This window comes from Lactuca serriola, chromosome 5 (genome assembly GCF_051521515.1).
Source record: "Lactuca serriola cultivar US96UC23 chromosome 5, Lser_US96UC23_V15, whole genome shotgun sequence".
Lineage (NCBI taxonomy): Eukaryota > Viridiplantae > Streptophyta > Magnoliopsida > Asterales > Asteraceae > Lactuca > Lactuca serriola.
In genome coordinates this window covers 284,617,110-284,635,761 of record NC_136412.1, presented here as the reverse complement: position 1 = coordinate 284,635,761, position 18,652 = coordinate 284,617,110, and the positions used below count along the sequence as shown (strand labels likewise).

General features: G+C 35.9%; 1 protein-coding gene across 1 annotated transcript; it reads right to left on the bottom strand.

The window, feature by feature from the left end:
• Positions 1 to 6,291: 6,291 nt before the first annotated feature.
• On the bottom strand, positions 6,292 to 6,675 carry LOC145050576 (uncharacterized). The gene has a single exon (XM_078998803.1). The coding sequence runs from the start codon at positions 6,673 to 6,675 to the stop codon at positions 6,292 to 6,294; it is 384 nt and encodes a 127-aa protein (XP_078854929.1).
• Between the last annotated feature and the right edge of the window lie 11,977 nt (positions 6,676 to 18,652).

The window sequence follows — 18,652 nt, the reverse complement described above, 5'->3', positions numbered from 1 at the left end:
ATTGTTTTTGTTTTCTTTAATAAAACTTCTTTTTTAATAAAAAAACATAATTTTTCATTACTTCAAAATAAAAAAACATTACATTGCATTACTAAAAAAAACACAGGACATTAAAAAAATTCTACAAACTTAAGAAAACACACATCAAATGATTAAAATAAGTTAAAAAAACACTAATAAAATAACTAAATCATACTTACATAAAGTCGTTCTCTGAGAACTCGTCTTCCGAGTCATCTGGTGGATCCAAAGTAAGGTTAATGTGTTGAATCTTGTAAATGTGTTCCACTAAGTCCGTGCAAAAATTGTGAAATGTTTCAGTGCAACGTATCTCTGCTCTCCAGTTCATATACCCGTCGCCACCAATTTCTATTGGTTGTGTCTTGGGTGTGGTTTCTTCCTCGTCATACGCATATATCGTTCTTCCTTCGTCTTCAATAATCATATTATGCAATATGAGACATGTATACATGATTTCTTAAAGTTTTTCCTTGCCGAAATAAATTGTTGGTTTTTTCAATATGAACCAACGTTTCTTAAGAGCTCCAAAAAACACGCTCAACATCCTTCCTAGCTCTTTCTTGAGCTCTCTTGATTTTTTTCGTTTAGAACCATGTGGACACGTAAACGATTTAACAAACACAACATACTCATGATAGATCCCATCAACAAGATAATAATGTAACATCCCAAAATTCAAGGCTGAAAATTTCATTTTTAAATAAGTTATTATAAAACCAAAAGTATAAAAACATCAATAATAACATCCCATGTCAAAACCAAAGTAGAAATAATCAAAACATGTTATCATAAAACAATATCAGAGTGTAATCCCCAAGATCTCATGTGCGGAAATATAGTGTGACGCATTGCGATCGAGCCGGGTCATTTCCTTTGAAAACGAAGTACCTGAAACTAAAACTGAAAATCGTAAGCACAAAGCTTAGTGAGTTCCCCCATCATACCAAATACCATACATAACACATACTGCCAGGCATATCTGGGTGTCGGCCTCCCCTTCGGTCTATTTCAACCGGATATCTGCCTAGCATATTTGGGTGCTAGCCCCCCCCCCCCTTCAGTCTATTTCAACCTGATAAGTGTCTAGCATATCTGGGTGTTGGCCTCCCCTTCGGTCTATTTCAACCGGATAACTGCCTAGCATATCTGGGTGTTGGCCTCCCCTTCGGTCTGTTTCAACCGGATAACGGGGACTATTTCACCCCTACCACTACTACATAATAACATTACATAAACATACTACTAGGAATGCATGGGTTCAGACGACCCCTTCATTATCTTTCAACCGATATCTAGGGACTATTTCACCCCTACTGCTACTAACATGTATCACATAGCATCCTAGCACACAAACATAACATATAAGAGCATACCGGATAATTATCACAAAGACAATTATCTAACAAACAACTCTTACTAGTGGGCCGACATTGTGGCCTTAGACCCACTTCTACTGGAAGGTAACTGACCTCACACTGTTGTAGTCCCGAAGACACAATCCCAGCTGCTGGTTGACAGATTCTCGAACTGTCAATACCAAACATCACCCAATTAATAATTGGGTTCCAACTCATAATCATAAGTCCATGCTTAGGCGTAAAAGACTACTCTACCCCTAACTTGCCTTGATTCAATCCCAAGGCCCAATCCAAAGGCCCAAAAGTCCAACTATGGCTCAAAACCCAACACATGGCCTGATTTTCCAAATTGGGCCCAAACTTTTACATGGACTTATTCTAAAGCCCAACCAAAAATAGAGTCCAACATTTGGTATTTCTAATTGCCCAATATCTCATAATCATAAAGGCCCAACTATGGACCATCTATGGCCCAATTTTCCAAATTGGGCCCAAACCCCTTACATGGGCCTTACCCTAGGCCCATTAAATTATTTTAGCCCATTTTCTTGTTCTTGGATGGCCCATTATTATCCCAATCACCAAAGCCCAAAAGAAAGGCCCAACATAAAGCCCGAGTGAAATTAGGGTTTCACATGAAATGACAATTAGGGTTAAGTGTTTCTCACTTAACCCATTAAGGACTTAATCCATTAAGTCCCTCACTCTGCTAAATAAGTCATATGGTGTGATTGGGCTTAATACACAATTCCATTCTAATGGCCCAATTGTGGGTCCCGATAAATCCAAGCCCAAAATTCCAAAATTAGGGTTTTCTAAACCCTAATTAGGGTTTTCAACCCATCATAGCCCAATAGGCCCAAAATCAAGTCCTTAAGCACCTTAGGGTTTCCCTAGGTCAATTAGGGTTTCAATCCCTTGTCCAAACATCCCAAACGAATCACAATACAAACGAGGCACACCGCCACCCGACACGGAGGCCAATGACGGCAGCCACCATCTCACGGTGGTGGTTAGGGTTTCTTACCATTATTCATATTTCTAATTACATTTTACAATGCTAATCTCTAAAATAACACACACAATTAAGCTAAACACACACACACACAACCACCTTGTGGTGGCCGACAGGGGCGAGTGGCGGCAGCCACCACCTCACGGTGGTGATGGTGGCCTCCAAGGTTTTCCAACCACATAAAACTCACACGCACTCACTTCATAATACACTCCAGCAAAAAATAACATGTACACACACATTCTTTTTTCTCGGAAATAAACCCAACACCCATCTATGGTGGGTGGCGACGACAGTAGCGGCAACCACCATGACAGGAGACCATGGTGGTTATTTTCCTTGATTTCCGACAGCAACACTCACATAGAACTCCTCGTGATCAAACAACATCATATATCCATAACCGACGCAAGACCACCGCTCCAATCCGTCGACTAAGCAACGGCGGCGCTGGAACGAGTTGAGGTGGCGACCAAAAGCTGTTGCTGGCAGCACCAAAGATTGTGACGTCGAACCCGAAAGGAAGAACGAAAAAATGAGGTGCTTTTGGCAAACCGAGAGCTTCCTAATCAATCCTGGCCCGCGCGACGATGTCCTCCGCTTCACTCTTCGGTTTTCGTCGGCTCCTCCGGTTGCACATAGCGTCATCTGCAGCAGGGGCTGTTGGGTGGCGTCCGACGGTGAGGTTGCAGGTGGAGGGATGGTAGTCAAACTCGACACCGACAATGGCGGCTAGAAAGGGTTCACATGGTCTGGCGACTGTTGCATCTTAGGTTTAGGGTTTGAATGACAAGGGTGGCAGGTTATAAATCCCGACCACTCAAAATCTTTTGCAAAATTACACTTCTGGTCCCTACCCCAAAGGATCTTTTCAAATGTAATCCATTAGTTACCCTTTCTACCCTGGCTTTGGAAATCTTCTTCAAATTAAATCCGATAATTACCATTTAAACCCTCAGCATTAAAATCCTTTACATCTTAGGTACAAAATTTACCAAACATGCCCCTAATATCTTAATTATGACATATTCAGCCCTTCCACCTCATTTCCTTTTAAATTAAATCCAAATAATTACCACGGGGCCCATGTCTTCATAAATATTTATAAACTAAGTCCGGAACTTACACTTTTAACCCCTCTGACTTCTAAAATTGTGGCAATTAGCTCTTCGAGACCATCATTTTATATATAATTATTTATTTTAGGGCTACTATTCGTTCATTAATTTATTTATTTATCTAATAAATATACGAGGTGTTACCAATAACCATACTTATATGACGGTTCATTCACTTCAAAAGAAGAATCTGGTGCAGATCTGTCATTTATGTTGTTAAATACAGCTGAACGATAAGAACGTTGATGTCGTTAATCGAACCAGAATAACAAAAAAAAAACAATGTCAAATCCACAGATCATGTGATGCAACTGCTTCAAGTATGACCGTTGGGTGACAATGATCACCTGGGGTAAATTGCCCATGGTGTGAGGTAGGGCAATTTTCCCCTGCCCAATGGAGACAATCTAAACTTCCAAACATTCCAGGAAACCCATGCAAACTAGCATGATGAGCATGTAATTGTAAGATGTCATTACGTGTAGGCTTACGTAAATATTTTGGACCATAAAATCGAATCACAGTTTTGCAAAAGTAGTGGAGACTATCTCGTGCAATCTTAGCAGACATCCTAAAACTCTAGTCCAACGCACCAGGCGTAATGCCATATGCTAATTCATGAAGTGTGGCCCTGCATTTTTGTAAGGGATTGAAACCAGGTGTACCTCTAGCATCAGAACGTTTTGGAAAAAACTGCACTCCCTCGTTACATCTTCAACTATACGTTCGTATAAACGTTTGAACATTCTGAAGCGCCTACAAAAAAGTACCTTTGATAAGTGACATTCTCTTGAAAGTAATATTGTATCAAGCTTTGGTTGGCTTCTTCACGATTTCTGCAAATATATCTTCATGTTCTCCATTGAGTACTTTCGACTGCGTTATTGCATAAAACGTCATACGTTTGTTCCGCCATTTGAACACAAACAATAGCAGCATCAAAAATAACTTGAAATTCTTCAGAAGATGAAAAAGATGACATTTTCTATTAATTTTGAGAGAGAAAGCAATAGAGAAATAAAAAAAATTCTGTTTTGGTTTGAACAAAATAAATAGATGGTTTAATTTATAAGAAAGAAAAAAAAAATTAAATCTATACATTTTTGACCATTCAACGGTCACTTTTTCCATTAGCTAATCAAAACACACGACCACAAAGGGGTGAGGTGCGGCTTAACCGCAATCAAGACCGCATAGGGGGTGGTGTTCCCCCGCCTATGTGGCAAAAAGTAAGGTAGAAACCGCACCACTCCCTTGAGTCTATGGTGGTGCGGGATACAACAAAATCATTTTGTAAATGTGAGAGAATTGGTTGACTTTGCTACATATTGGGGAACTGTTCCAGAAAGAAGAAAAAAAAACCCCTTAAATGTTATCTTCTTCTCTAGAATCTCGAATCTATGGTTGGCTAGAAATGATAAAATGATCAACGGGATCAAAGTCCCTTCAACAGAAACGCCAGATCTCATCATATCTCAATCATTGGAATGGTGCAAATATAAGGGTAATTTAAGTAGAAACGGTGGAATGGATCTGCTCCCCTTTTTAATTATTTTCATGTTTTATCTCTTTTCTTGTTGCATCTAAAAACTATTTTTACTTTCTGGATATCCCTGTTTTTCCCTCCTTAGCCACTTGCTAATGGTTGGGCTCTTTTTCTTTATATTATACTAATTTATAACCTATGGGAACCATGATTATAAAATTAATTACATTTTTTAATAAAAATTTATAATTATTAATCAATTATTTTAAAAAAGTTATTTTAAATAAATCATTAATTAAGAGATATATCAAAATTTTAAAGTTATTATAACTTCAAATTTAACATATAATTAGAAAATATAAATTTGAATTTTGAAATAAGTTGTTTAATATATCTACATGATATATGGTATAATATTAATAAGAAGTTGTATTAGAATGACATTTGATAAAAATCGATTAAAACTATTTATTTATTAAAACAGAGATATATCAGATGTTTCATGTTTCCAAAAAAAAAAAAAAAAAGTAAAAAGTCTTTCTCATAATTGGTTTTTGTTAAATAAGAACTATGAAAAAAATAATAAGTTATAATATTCTAAAAATAATATAAAATTATGACAATAATATAAAATTATGACAGTGGGAAATGTGCCATCTCTTAAATATGTACGTCAATTTTTCGTGCAGGTATCTCATATACTAGTTAATTACGCAGAAGTATTCTCTTGCAGCATATGAAATAATTAAATAACGCATGACACAAACAGATTTGATATCTTATAAAAAAATGCCTTCTTAATTAGAGTTTAGGTATAGAGACAAAGAGATTATTTGTAGATTGTGGACCTTATCTAATTAGTATTACCTGAGCTAGTATTTTAAATTTGTAATTACAGAGCATGAGTACTGATAACTGTTAATAAGATCAACATATATACATAGACAATGCATGGACACTCAAACCTACATCGAGAAACCATCAATTAAGTCCCGATTTGAACGTTTTTTTTTATGATATTCTTTGATAAAAAGAATGAATTGTTTGCAACAAAACACGTTAACGTTATGAAGTTAATGAAAACAAAATAATCAATAAACCATTTCGTATTGTATTCTTGAAAGCCTTGATACAAAATTTATGTAATCATCATCAATATTTGCTTTATTAAAATGCTAATTACATGTGCGGTTTTCATTCGAGGAATATTAAACCAAATTTAAATATCCCCTCGAATTCTATCAGGATCAAATCATCAATATCGCAGATCTCCATGAAAACCAGATGAAGATGTTAATTATATGCGTTGAAGGTAATGCCCATAACAGGGATTCCAAACGAAGACTCCATAAGAAGCAGCTGCTGACGTTTCTCGAAACTTCCATTATCGTTTTCGGTCAGTTCCTTGAGAACACATAAATAATATTCTTTCAACTTCTTCAGAGCGCACGCCTTCTTCAGCTTCATCCATCTAACGCGTATTCTCCGAATCATTCCCGCCATGAGAGATCCAGATCCTCCTCCCTGCAACGGACTCCGCGACTGTCCTCCTCCCAGTCTCACCGTCGGCAGCTTCTTCTTCCTTCGTAACCGCCAGATTCTGGGCCGGCTGGTTGCGCATCGGAGTATGGTGGGAGGTTGCTTCTCTAATGGGTTGGTCATGTTGATTGAAGCCATGATTCCGATGGAGAGTGGAGGTCTGGAGGAGAAGGGTTGACTAGTTAACGTATGAGAGAGGAACGTATTATAACTCCACCATTGTTAATTTATTATCACTCCCACCTATTTGAGATCTCAATATTGTTTGCTTATATTTATAACGCTTGCACATGCGTCTACTTCGTTTGCTTCCTGATTTGTCTTACCTCTTACGTCCTCGAATTCAAGGGTCCCACTTTCCATCAGTTTCGTAAATTAAAAGAACCCAAATTTTGTTTCATTACCACGCCCGGCCCTAACATGTCGAGGCCTGGTACGAAAATCAAAAGTGAGACCCATAATTTTTTTTATAAAATATTAAGTAAATTTGATGCCACTACTTCAAAATTCAAAATTGGTAACAAACATGTCATAAATTTATTATCACAATATCTTTTCTTCACTTTTTAGATGTTATATTTTCTAGAATCATAGATATTTTCAATTCTTTGTCATGATCATTACCATTAAAAATGATTATGTCTTCATCTACACAAGGCATATGTCTACATTTTACTTTCATCTTCTCTATGTTTTTCTATAACATCATCAATTTTTTCTATAAGTTTCTACACAACTTCATCCATGTTTTTTGGCACAAACAATTCAACTTCTTCTATTTTATGTACTTCCACAACTGATTCTTCATTACGATGGTATTTCAACATTTGTTTTACCATAAATCGATTGATATATCCTTTTTTACAATGAATAAATTTTTATTCTTTTGGTTTTCTTTTACGTTTAGAATAACCCAGTTCATATTTTATAATCAATGGTAATAACTTAACAAAATTATATATATATATATATATATATATATATATATATATATATCAAAAAGTTAATGTTTAAAACACTTAGAACATCAAACAAAAATATTGTTTTCTAATCTTTATAAGTATTAGACTATATTATATTAATATTAGAATTCAAAAACTCACCCTAAAATTTGTCAATGCACTACTTTGACCCCTATATATCAAACATTCAAAAGCTAAAGCATTAAAGTATAGTGATAAAGTGATAAAAAGACATTATGCTATATGGCATCTCTATACCAAAATATTGAAAAGTTAAAGCTATAAAACATACTGATAGAATGATAAATATAATTCACAAGACACTATATTATACAAAATGACAAACCAATAACAATGTTTTTATTTTATTTTTTACTCTCTATTTCATTATGAATGCATAAATAAATCATTCAAATAAAAATGAACATTTAGCATGAGAGAGAAAGAAGTTGATCACGATTGGGATTTGGGAAATTTAAAGATATAAGAGATAGTAACATGTAGTTAGGGAGTCAGTTAGAGGACTTAAAGGATGAAAATGTGACTGCCAACAACTTAACAAGATATCAAGATTCAAGACAGGAAACGACAATTTTCGACATGAGACGAACAACACCAATGATCTATAGACACCGTTGTCAGGTTCGCTAGGGTTTAATCTTTTGGTGAATTTATTAAAATTATAATGTTTTCTTGAACTTATATCAGAAAAATATATGTATTTTTTATATAGATATTTTCCTTAAATTGTTGATAAATTTTAGAATTTATGATAACATTTTGATTTTTTTTTTTTCATAATTAAAATTACTCAACATTGCAACCAAATGTTACATTAGGTATATAGCTAACTACGGATTTTCTTTGATAATAATACATAAAAATATATTTTATGAAAATACCAACACCGTTACTATATATTATCCCTAAATTCAGATGCTCCTTAAAATCGGAGGCCGCGTGCCACCACACCACTCGCATACCCCAGGGCCGCCACTGTTCATTACTTATTTATTTACAACAAAATTTGATTTAATTATGGAAAAATATATTTATATTTTGTTTGTATATGTAAACAAAATGTTATGTACTTGAGGTGTAACTATGAAACCACACATGGGGGCATCTGGGGGGAGGGGGGGCAAAGTGGGCAGCTTCACAGGGTCCAATTTTATTCATTATATATTTTTATTTAAAAATAAAAATTTTAATAATGATAAGGGTTATTTTTTTCTTGTTCGTTCTGGGCCTTTGAGAATATTTAATTTTTCAGGACCGGCAAACCACATAATGAAATACATAGTGCAAAAGAGAAATGACGAACTTTGATGGTAAACAAAAACACCCAAAATAGTTGTGGCACTATGATTGATGGTTTACGCACGATATACAATATATATTGAGTGTACGTGAATGGTTATTGATTATATGTTGCCATGTTGGTAATTGTTGATGATAGATAATGGCTCATATGTACATGAAATTTACACTTTGAGTTTAAGTTTTAAAAATTTGGCATAGTCAAATCTTATGGTTTAATTTTCTTGTAGTTTTGTTGGCTATTAAATCCATGTAAAATGGCCAATTTAACCCAATTTTAGTTTATACTTATTTTATCATTGTGTTCTTAGTAGTTATTTACGAGAATAAGCGTATTGAACTAGTGTCCACCATAACCTTTACTTTCTTCATAGAAGTTCCAACCACCACCCCTACCACCAAAAAAAACTATAGTGCACCGCTATGTTCAAACATCTATCTAAAACTTAAAACCAAATTGAATTCAAACATCTAACTAAAAATTAAAACTAGAACTAAATCATTAACATAAAAATGGAAACATAAATTAAGATTTGATAATTAAAACCCATACATGAATAATGGTGGATGAAGTTCTCAAAACCAAATCAAAAACCCATATCATCACCCACACTATTGTTGTTGCAATTTCAAAGCAACAAAGGCCACCCAAAACAACAGATTTCAATCATGTTATTTTCACTTGCTCATGCGTACTTCCCTTCCTCGCCACTTCCCCCACCCACCCTGAATCTTCTTATAATTAGGCCATAGGATACCATACAACACTATTGAAGTGTCACGTCAGTGTTGGAATAACTAAATGTAATCAAGGTAAAAACAAGGGAAGAAAAGAGCAAAAACGGATATCTGGAACTTTTCTTGATTTCAAGATTTATTAATAATTGAAGGGAAAATTCCTAATAAAAACGTCTAACATATGTGTCTATTTATACTAGTTCAAAGGACTCCTTATACTAATAATTTAAAACCTAATTATATTCTAAAACATGAATGAATAAAATTAAAAAGAATAATAAAAAAGGAAACTTTCTTACTGCCAAAAACCGATTAACCCAACAATCACTTCCTTAATCGGTTTGGTTATATCGTAGTGTTTAATCACCTTCTTTTCGAACTGTCTCGATTCTCGACCTTTCCCGGACACCCGACATCCACATTGGTCATACTCTTTTGATTGTTCACAACACACGTAACATGTAACATGTAACATGACATCGCGTTAGACACGTTCATTACCATCTAGTCTTTTTTCTGGATTCACAACCTCTCCCTGGCCAGATCCAAAGCCATTTGATTTGAACTTCCACCGCCATAATGTTGACATTGTGTTGTTTTTCAATTCATGTTTTGTATTGACAACCATATCTTTGTCAGTTGCTCCTAATCTGAGAGATTCTTCCACCGAACACCCTCGGTTCAACCATCTCTCATATGTCGTGTGCACCCATAATCGCCTTAACTTTGATTACTCACACCGGATAATTCAGAATGATGAATGAGAATGATTCAAAACTTCTTACACATTAGTTGGAGGCTCATTTTCAAATTGAGATTGATGATATCGTGTCTTGGAATGTGAGCCATATATTCATTTTTATCTGGATAACCTTGTTGGGTTTTTATTCAAAAATTAGTTTCAAAAACATAAAATTCAGCAACTGAAGACTTGATCATTTTGAATAACATAAAACAAGTTTAAACCCACCAAGGATCATCTTGCAGAGTTTAGAAAGAAAACAAGACCAACCAAAGAAGAAGATGGAGAAATCGCGACCTTTGTAGTTCTTTGGATCCTCTTGGGAGGCTTGGAAGTTGATGAAGAATGATGAATTTTAGAGACACCAACAAGTTGTCAACTTGATTTAAGATGCTAGTCCTGTAAGAAAACTCTTAAACTCTTAAGTTTGAAGTTCATAACCAATATGAAATTCAAGAGAGCATAAATGCAAGTAAGCTTCATTCATGAACAAAAGATGACATAAAATACATACACATATGCATGTTTCAGATTTTGCATTATACAAGAGGAAGTGGTGAAAGCCTTCTTAAAGTAAAGACATTACACAAGAGTTCTTAATGCACTATACCTCTAGCCCTATTGTTTATTATTATCTTAAGACATGCTTATAAAGCATGTCTCCCATAATAAACTAATGCAAAAGAGATATTGTCTCTTGTCACTCCATGCTTTAATATATGTCATACTTTTGATTAAATAAATCAAATAACCATGCCTTATTTCTTCTTCCTCAATTTCGAAATTAAGAAGTCAAAAGAGGAAAAAAAAACTTTATATTTTATAAACCAAGTTTATAAAATATAAACTTTAACTTTTTGGTAAAAGACAAAAGAGTTTATCTAGTCCAAAATGTTATGCATGACTTATTAATTTATACCATATTAATTATGTAATATTACCTGCTAATGAAAATTATTATTTCCTAGAAATAAATAATTTCCAATTTAATTATAAAAGTATATTGAATATTTATTAAAATCAATTTCTAATAAATAATCAATTATATCAAGTTGTTGTTAGTGTGACCATTTAGTATCATATGTTAGTTAGCAATATCACTTTATTAAGATTCTTGAGCATACTGGATCTTTCAATCTCCTACTTGCCCACGATTCATATTAGATTGATATAAATAGTGGTGAACGTCTAACAACATTTCAATGCCCCCATCAACATACGAATTTGTGTCATTCTATCAACGCCCTATTCCGAAAGAGCTCCAAGCTACAATTGGTGTATATAACGTAAGTTTATCAGGTATCCTTTTGTTACAGACATCATGTTGAACATGAGACATGGATCACGGTCAATCTCATTAGGTGTTCAACTTTTGGTAAGGCACCTTATATGTCTAACTCTCAACACATAAGAGGAAAAAATCTCATCATAACTACATAAGTCTCTTACATAACTCACACCATACCTGAAAATGGCTTTTATATCTGCCAGGTTAAGGACCAACGTTTGACCATATCTAAACACAACATTCCCTACACTTAAGTCTCACTATGTATCTCAAGTGTCAAGGATACAAAGATAGTACCTTTTAATCAAGTATCATTTATGATAGTGATCCATGAGATGATCTTGATGTAGGTCAGTTCTATACCAACTCTCCGACAAGTACCTATGAAACTTGGTTACAACCCATTGCATACCTTCATCTAGTGATAGTCAACCAATCCAATTCATATTAGTCTTACTTTATAATTTCTCTCATAATTATAACCGACTATGAACTTTTAGAATAATAACATTATTCATGGATTAAACATGTTAATATAGAACACAAGTATTGATGTTATGATCAAATTCCAGTATATCAAAACATTATATAATAGTTGTTGTCATAATGTTCCAATATCCAAATACTAAATCCAAATCAAAATCCCATCTATAGAATAATAAAGTCTTATAGCAGAAGTGTGATCATTCATACTTAGTTTTAGAAGAAAGGCTTAATTAATGGGTTCGACTAAAATTAATTTGTGTGAATTCTAGGAATACTATCATCTCCATATTTGACTTTACTCTAGGTATAGTTAAATATCTTGGAGTATATGATTGGTGTTCTTTCATGACATAGAGTTTCTTAGCTTGATTATGTATACTCACGAAGTCATAAAGATTTATATGTGATTCTTGAATGGAATAAATCAACATAGTTTGTTAATGAACTCATTCACCCAATCATATTAGATTTCAACTTATAAAGCAGTGTATTCTTATTTTTTAGTATATTGTGTCACTTTGTTTTGGTTGGACCTCATTCCAACATAACTTACTCTTCATCCCACAATGAAGTCATAATCCAATTATAATTCATAATTACCTATATTTACTTAGAAATCATAATCTTATGTAGCTCTTTACATGAAGATTTTATTCCAAACTAATTGTATCATATACATTCTCTTAGTTCTTCTAAAGTACTCATAGAATGCTCATATAGTCATCCGGTGACTTAACATTCATTTTATCTATCTCTGTAGATTTTACACTCCAAGAATGTATCATGTCCTTCCTAAGTCTTTTATTTTAGAAACACATTCCGAGTCAAGGTGAAAAAGCCTGACATGGTCAGAGTGTAATTTCTTATTGTTAAATATGTCTCATTAATGCAAGATTAGGAATGTCCCTATGCTCCCATTAGTTCTTAGTAAACACACATGTTCTATTCATTTTTATATAAAAACATACCTTGTGTTTTTTTTATTAAAATGATGATTGCAACATTAAGATGTTTGCTTTATATCCACAAGTGGATCTCAAGCTTTACACATTTTGTTAGGATAACATGGATTAAGAAAACCTCCAGGCTAATCTATATATATATATATATATATATATATATATATATATATATATATATATATGTTCTAGTAGATGTCCATTAAGAAAAACTATAACGTCCTAAAAATATGACTCAAAAATTTCATTTTAAAATTTTATAAAACAGTAATCCAAATGTTGTCATACAACAAAGAAAGACCAAAGTGTATTACTACATCACAAATATCAGAGCCAATCTCAAAATGTGCAATAAAATGGTGTGTGCTCTGCAATCACCCCGGGCTCTTCCCTTTCGATCCTAAAGTACCCGAAACATAAACTGAAAACCGTAAGTTCAAATCTTAGTGAGTTCCCAAAATTACCACATACCATCCATAATAATCACATACTAGGCCCCCGCCCCACATTAGGCCTGCCCCGACATCGAGTCCCACTCGACCTCGGGCCTCGCCTGACTTCGAGCCCCGCTCGGGTTACAAATATGTCATTCATTAGGCCACGACTGACATCGGGCCCCGCCCGGTACACATATGAACATATAAACTTATAATCATGCTAACATGTATGATAATCACAAAGTCAATGACATACAATTCAGTCATCGGGCCTCGCCCGACATCGAGCCCCGCTTGGTATACATATCAGCACATAACACATGCAAGAGTCACACAGACATCTAGCATCCTAACATAATAATCATGGGTAGGCGTTGGTGCCTTCGACCCACTAAACCCAGTGAGGAAACTCACATCAGACTACTGAATCTCAAAAATAATCCTCTGGTAGATGGTCCGCTAAAATCTTCGTGATATCAACATAAGATATCATCCAATTAATAATTGGATCTCGACTCACACTCAAAGTTCAAACTAGGGTAAAAACCCTTTTTACCCTTTACCTAACTTGGTCCAAGCCAACTATCCAAAAGGCCCACATTCCAAAATGATCACCAAGGCCCAAATATGGCCTAAATTTCCAAATGGGGCCTAAATCCCTTCATGGGCCTTCAACCAAAAGATTCCAATAAAATAGCATCAGCACAAAAATAGAATTTTGATAGCCCAAAAAATTTGTAGAATCCTAAGGTCCAACATGGGCCCAATAACAAAAAGCCCAAAACTCTGAAGCCCACTGCTGAGTATGCGGAGCGTACTCAGCTCGTACACTTAGCATACATGCTTTGGGGCTTTTATGTGCAACGTACCAGCTTGTAAGCCCATCATACTCCCCAATTGGCCAACTTTCATCATTAAGCTCTTATTTGGTTAAGACTTCAACCCTGCTCTCAGATCTGACTTCCTTAAGCTGGCTTATCATGTAAAGTTGGCAACTTTACGTGCATGCATGGCTTAATGGGGTTTTGTAGCTCAAAAGAACATAACAAAGGGTCATAACACATGCATGATTTCATAAACACCCCAAAAACTTGCATTTTTATGGACAAAGGGACCAAAAGAACCCTAGATCTACCATCAATTACTTCTGGAGTGAATCAAGAGGCTCAACAATAACTCCAAGGACTCAAAAAGCACAAAATAGCACATAACTAGATCTAGCGTCAAAGATTAGCAAGATGGGAGATTTTTACCTCAAAAGGTAGCAAATGATGAACTAATCATGGATCCTCAAGCTCCAAATACAAGTCCAAATGTTCCACTTCTTCTCCTTCACAAAACACCAACAAACACACTAATTGGCTCAAAACTCTCAAGAACTTATAGGGTTTCGATTTCTGGACAAGGGAGGGTGGAGGCTGTCTAAACATGAACAAATTAGGCTATCATAAGGTTTATATAGGGTGCAAGCCCTAAAAATTAGGGTTTCATAATTGCTCGCATACGCCATGCGTACTCAACGTACACCCAACGTACATGGATGAGCTCCGCGATCATAATCAGGCTAGTACGCTATGCGTACTACCCAGTACGCCCCGCATACTAGCTTAAGGACATACTTTGCAAACTTTTTAGAATAGATATTAAATATGAAACTTTCCAAATTCAAGTGTTACAAAAGTGGTCTACCTTGAAATCTATTTGCTATATTTCATATTAAGAATATGATAAGGACCATAGTAAATGACATGAGTATGAGAAAATTCTTTTATAACAAGCCTTGCTTTAAATGTGTGTGATTATCCATGTAATGCATTCTTTCAATAAAAATAACTTACTCTTTCTAGCCTTGGTATAGAGAGAAAGTTCAATCAAGACCACACTTGATTATCATATGTTCATGACTCTAAGTCATTAATCATATTCAAGATCTAGCATAGCATCTTGGTATTTGATGGATTTGCTAGAAACCATCAATAAAAGATCCTCAATGGGAGATTCCACATTTCTCAAGTCATAGATGATTTCTACCACTAATGCGAATAATTTATGTTTATGAATAACTATTATTCAAGTTTAACAATCCTTGTTAAAAACTAGTACCAATTGTAACTACATCAGGTTATGGTTCTTGAGCTGCTTCAAGTTCCATGTATCTTGTACTTGTTTTGTCGTTAGAAACTTGCTTTCTGCTAACTCGTCTATCAGAGGAATAAGAAAAACTTATTCTTGGTGGGTTTGCTTATAATAATCTAAGCCACATTTAGATTATTATATACAAATATGTATTCAGTAGATTTTGGGTTTAGAAGCTTTAGTCCAACATAGGATTCAATAAGATATTGTAACATCCTGGAATATCAAGAGTAGAGTTGAAGGGCTAAAAGTGTAAATGGGAAAGGGCAAATCGGCGAGTCCACGAGTGGACTCGGCAAGTAGGGTCGCGACTCTAGTCGCGTGTTAAGTGACCAACTCGGCGAGTAGCATGGATGGACTCGGCGAGTTGGTGCTGAGTGGAGAAAACCCTAATTTCGAGGGTTGAGCCCTATATAAAGAACATCATATCTTCTCCCCAGCCTCTTTACCATTCCTTGAGTTCCAGAAGCCCTAAATTCGTGAGGAGACCCCATTGTTGAGTGAATTAAAGCTTGGAGAAGGATCTTTGGTGCTTTAAGCTTGAAGATTGGAGGCTTGTATCAAGAAGCTTGGGGAGATCAGGAATCTACAGTTGGTCGGGATCATTCCAGGGGTAAGGAACCATTTCTTTAAGCTATTTTCTTCATGGGTTCATGTGTGGTGGTTCTTATGACATCTAAATTGAGATAGAAGCTTGGATATGAGGATGCTACTTCAGATCTAAGCTTATGATGGTCCTATATGTCATAAAGTCCCGATTCTTGAGTGTTTGGTGAAACTCTTTTGTCCCAAACCCTAGCCCTAGAGTGTAAAATGCCTAGATCTCTTTGGATCCACGTAAAGTTTGTCACTTTACGTGATGGATGGCTTGTAAAAGAGTAGATCTATGGTTTAGAGCTTTTGCATGGCTTGGAAAGCCTCTATATGGTTTCAGATATAGGGGTACTCGGCGAGTCACAAGGGTGTACTCGGCGAGCTGCTTGAAGATAGGCTGGAACTCGACGAGTTGGAAGAACAACTCGGCGAGTTGGTTGAATATGGTCAGGAACTCGGCGAGTTGGAAGAACAACTCGGCGAGTTGGTTGCAGATAGACTTGGACTCGGCGAGTCTGTTCTTGGACTCGGCGAGTCTGGTCGTGAGGTCCTAACCTTTCTTCTGGTTGAGCTGTGAATCGGTGAGTCAAGGGATGACTCGGTGAGTCGAGTGTGAAAGGACTCAGAGTTGTTGGACTCGGCGAGTCTCGGGGTGACTCGGTGAGTTGAGTCGCGGATTGGGGAAGTTATGTGCATGGGGACTAGGCGAGTCATCGGGTTGACTCGGCGAGTAGAGTCAGTCAGGGTTTGACTTCGACTTTAACTTTGACCAAGGGTTGACCAGTTGATTTCCAGGGGCATTTTGGTAATTGTTGGCTTTTGTTTTGAGTTCAGAGTTTTGGTGTTGGCCAGTGTTGGAGATCGTATCAGTGGTCGGAGCAGCCTGGGTTTATCTGTTCAGTCGGCAGTTGCGAGGTGAGTTATCCTCACTATATCGACAGGGTCTACGGCACCAAGGCCGGCCCTTTTATCGGATTGTGATCCAGGTATCGTTGTTATGTTTTGTTTGTTGTGTTGCATCCTGGTAGTTAGGATGGTATATGTTAGAGACCTGGTTAAGGTCGGTATCCTGGTATACAGGATAATGCTATGCTAGTGACCGGTTAGGTCGGTATCCTGGTTAGGATGATGTTATGATATGTGATCTGTTAGATCGGTTTGATTGGATGTGATATGTTATATGATTGAATGTTTATGTGCACATGGTTGTTAGACTGGGGTTGGGTTGAGGCGGGACCTGATTTGTGTTGTAGGCCAACATACCCAGGGCGGACCGGTTATCCCAAAGGCCCAACGAGCGATCCGGATAGGCTGTAGGCCCCAAGAGGGCGGACCAGACGTGCCGAGGATCGGAGAGTGGACCAGGCTGACTGAAGGCCCGGTGCGGGCGGACCAGTCATACTGTAGACTCAGAGAGTGGACCAGGTGGATTGAAGGCCCGGTGCGGGCGGACCAATCACACTGTAGACTCGATGTATGTGGTTAGACTCGGAGGGTGGACTAGGTGGACTGAAGGCCGGTGCGGCGGACCAGTCACAGTAGACCCGAAGTGCATGGTTGTTCTGTGTTCTGTTATGATATGGCATGTTATGCATGTATGGTACATGTGGTTGGTATTTTGGGGATATCTCACTAAGCTTTCGGGCTTACAGTTGTGGTTTAATGTTTTTCAGGTTCTTCGGGAGACTGTGGCAAGGCAAAGGCGTGATCGTACCACTCCTCATGATTATGTTTTGTGATGTGATTCTAGGAATACTCTGAGATAATTGTATTGAAAACCTTTTTGTAATAATTTTATGAAATCGGGTTGTTTTTGAAAAGTTTAAATCGGTTGGAATTTTATGGTCGTTACAGATATGGATGAAACCTTTCCATACAAAATCTTATGAAGGAAGTGTTATATGTACTAGTTAGTTGGTGTTTGTACTCAAGATACAATTGATAGTGTTCTAGGTGTTATCTCAAGGAAATAAAAGCAGGACATTTCTAGCGATTAGAAAGCAAATCATACCAAGTATGATTTAATTCATCATTTATTATCATTAAGGCCTTTGATGGTTCTTACCGGTTTGTACTTCAACTTTATATTCCAAAACTTAAAAAAATAATTCATGATTATGTTTTACCATGTGAAATATAATTTATAACTACTATAGTTGTTAATAAAGTTGATTTGGTATCGTATGATAAATCTTAGACATTCATTAGAAAGGAAGTCATACACCATAGTGTATATATAGTTCCTTAATAATTATTTTCTCTACTACTTAGTGAAAATATCATTAGGAATCTTTATATATAAATAAGATTTACATATGTCAAATAAAATACATTATTTGCCTTCAATGATCCCTTTCTTGAAGTTGGAGTATGTGAATGTCATTTATATAATAAAGATAACAATGTCAAAGATGAGTTTGATTTAAAACAAGTTTAAGTCAAAAGTATTTTGC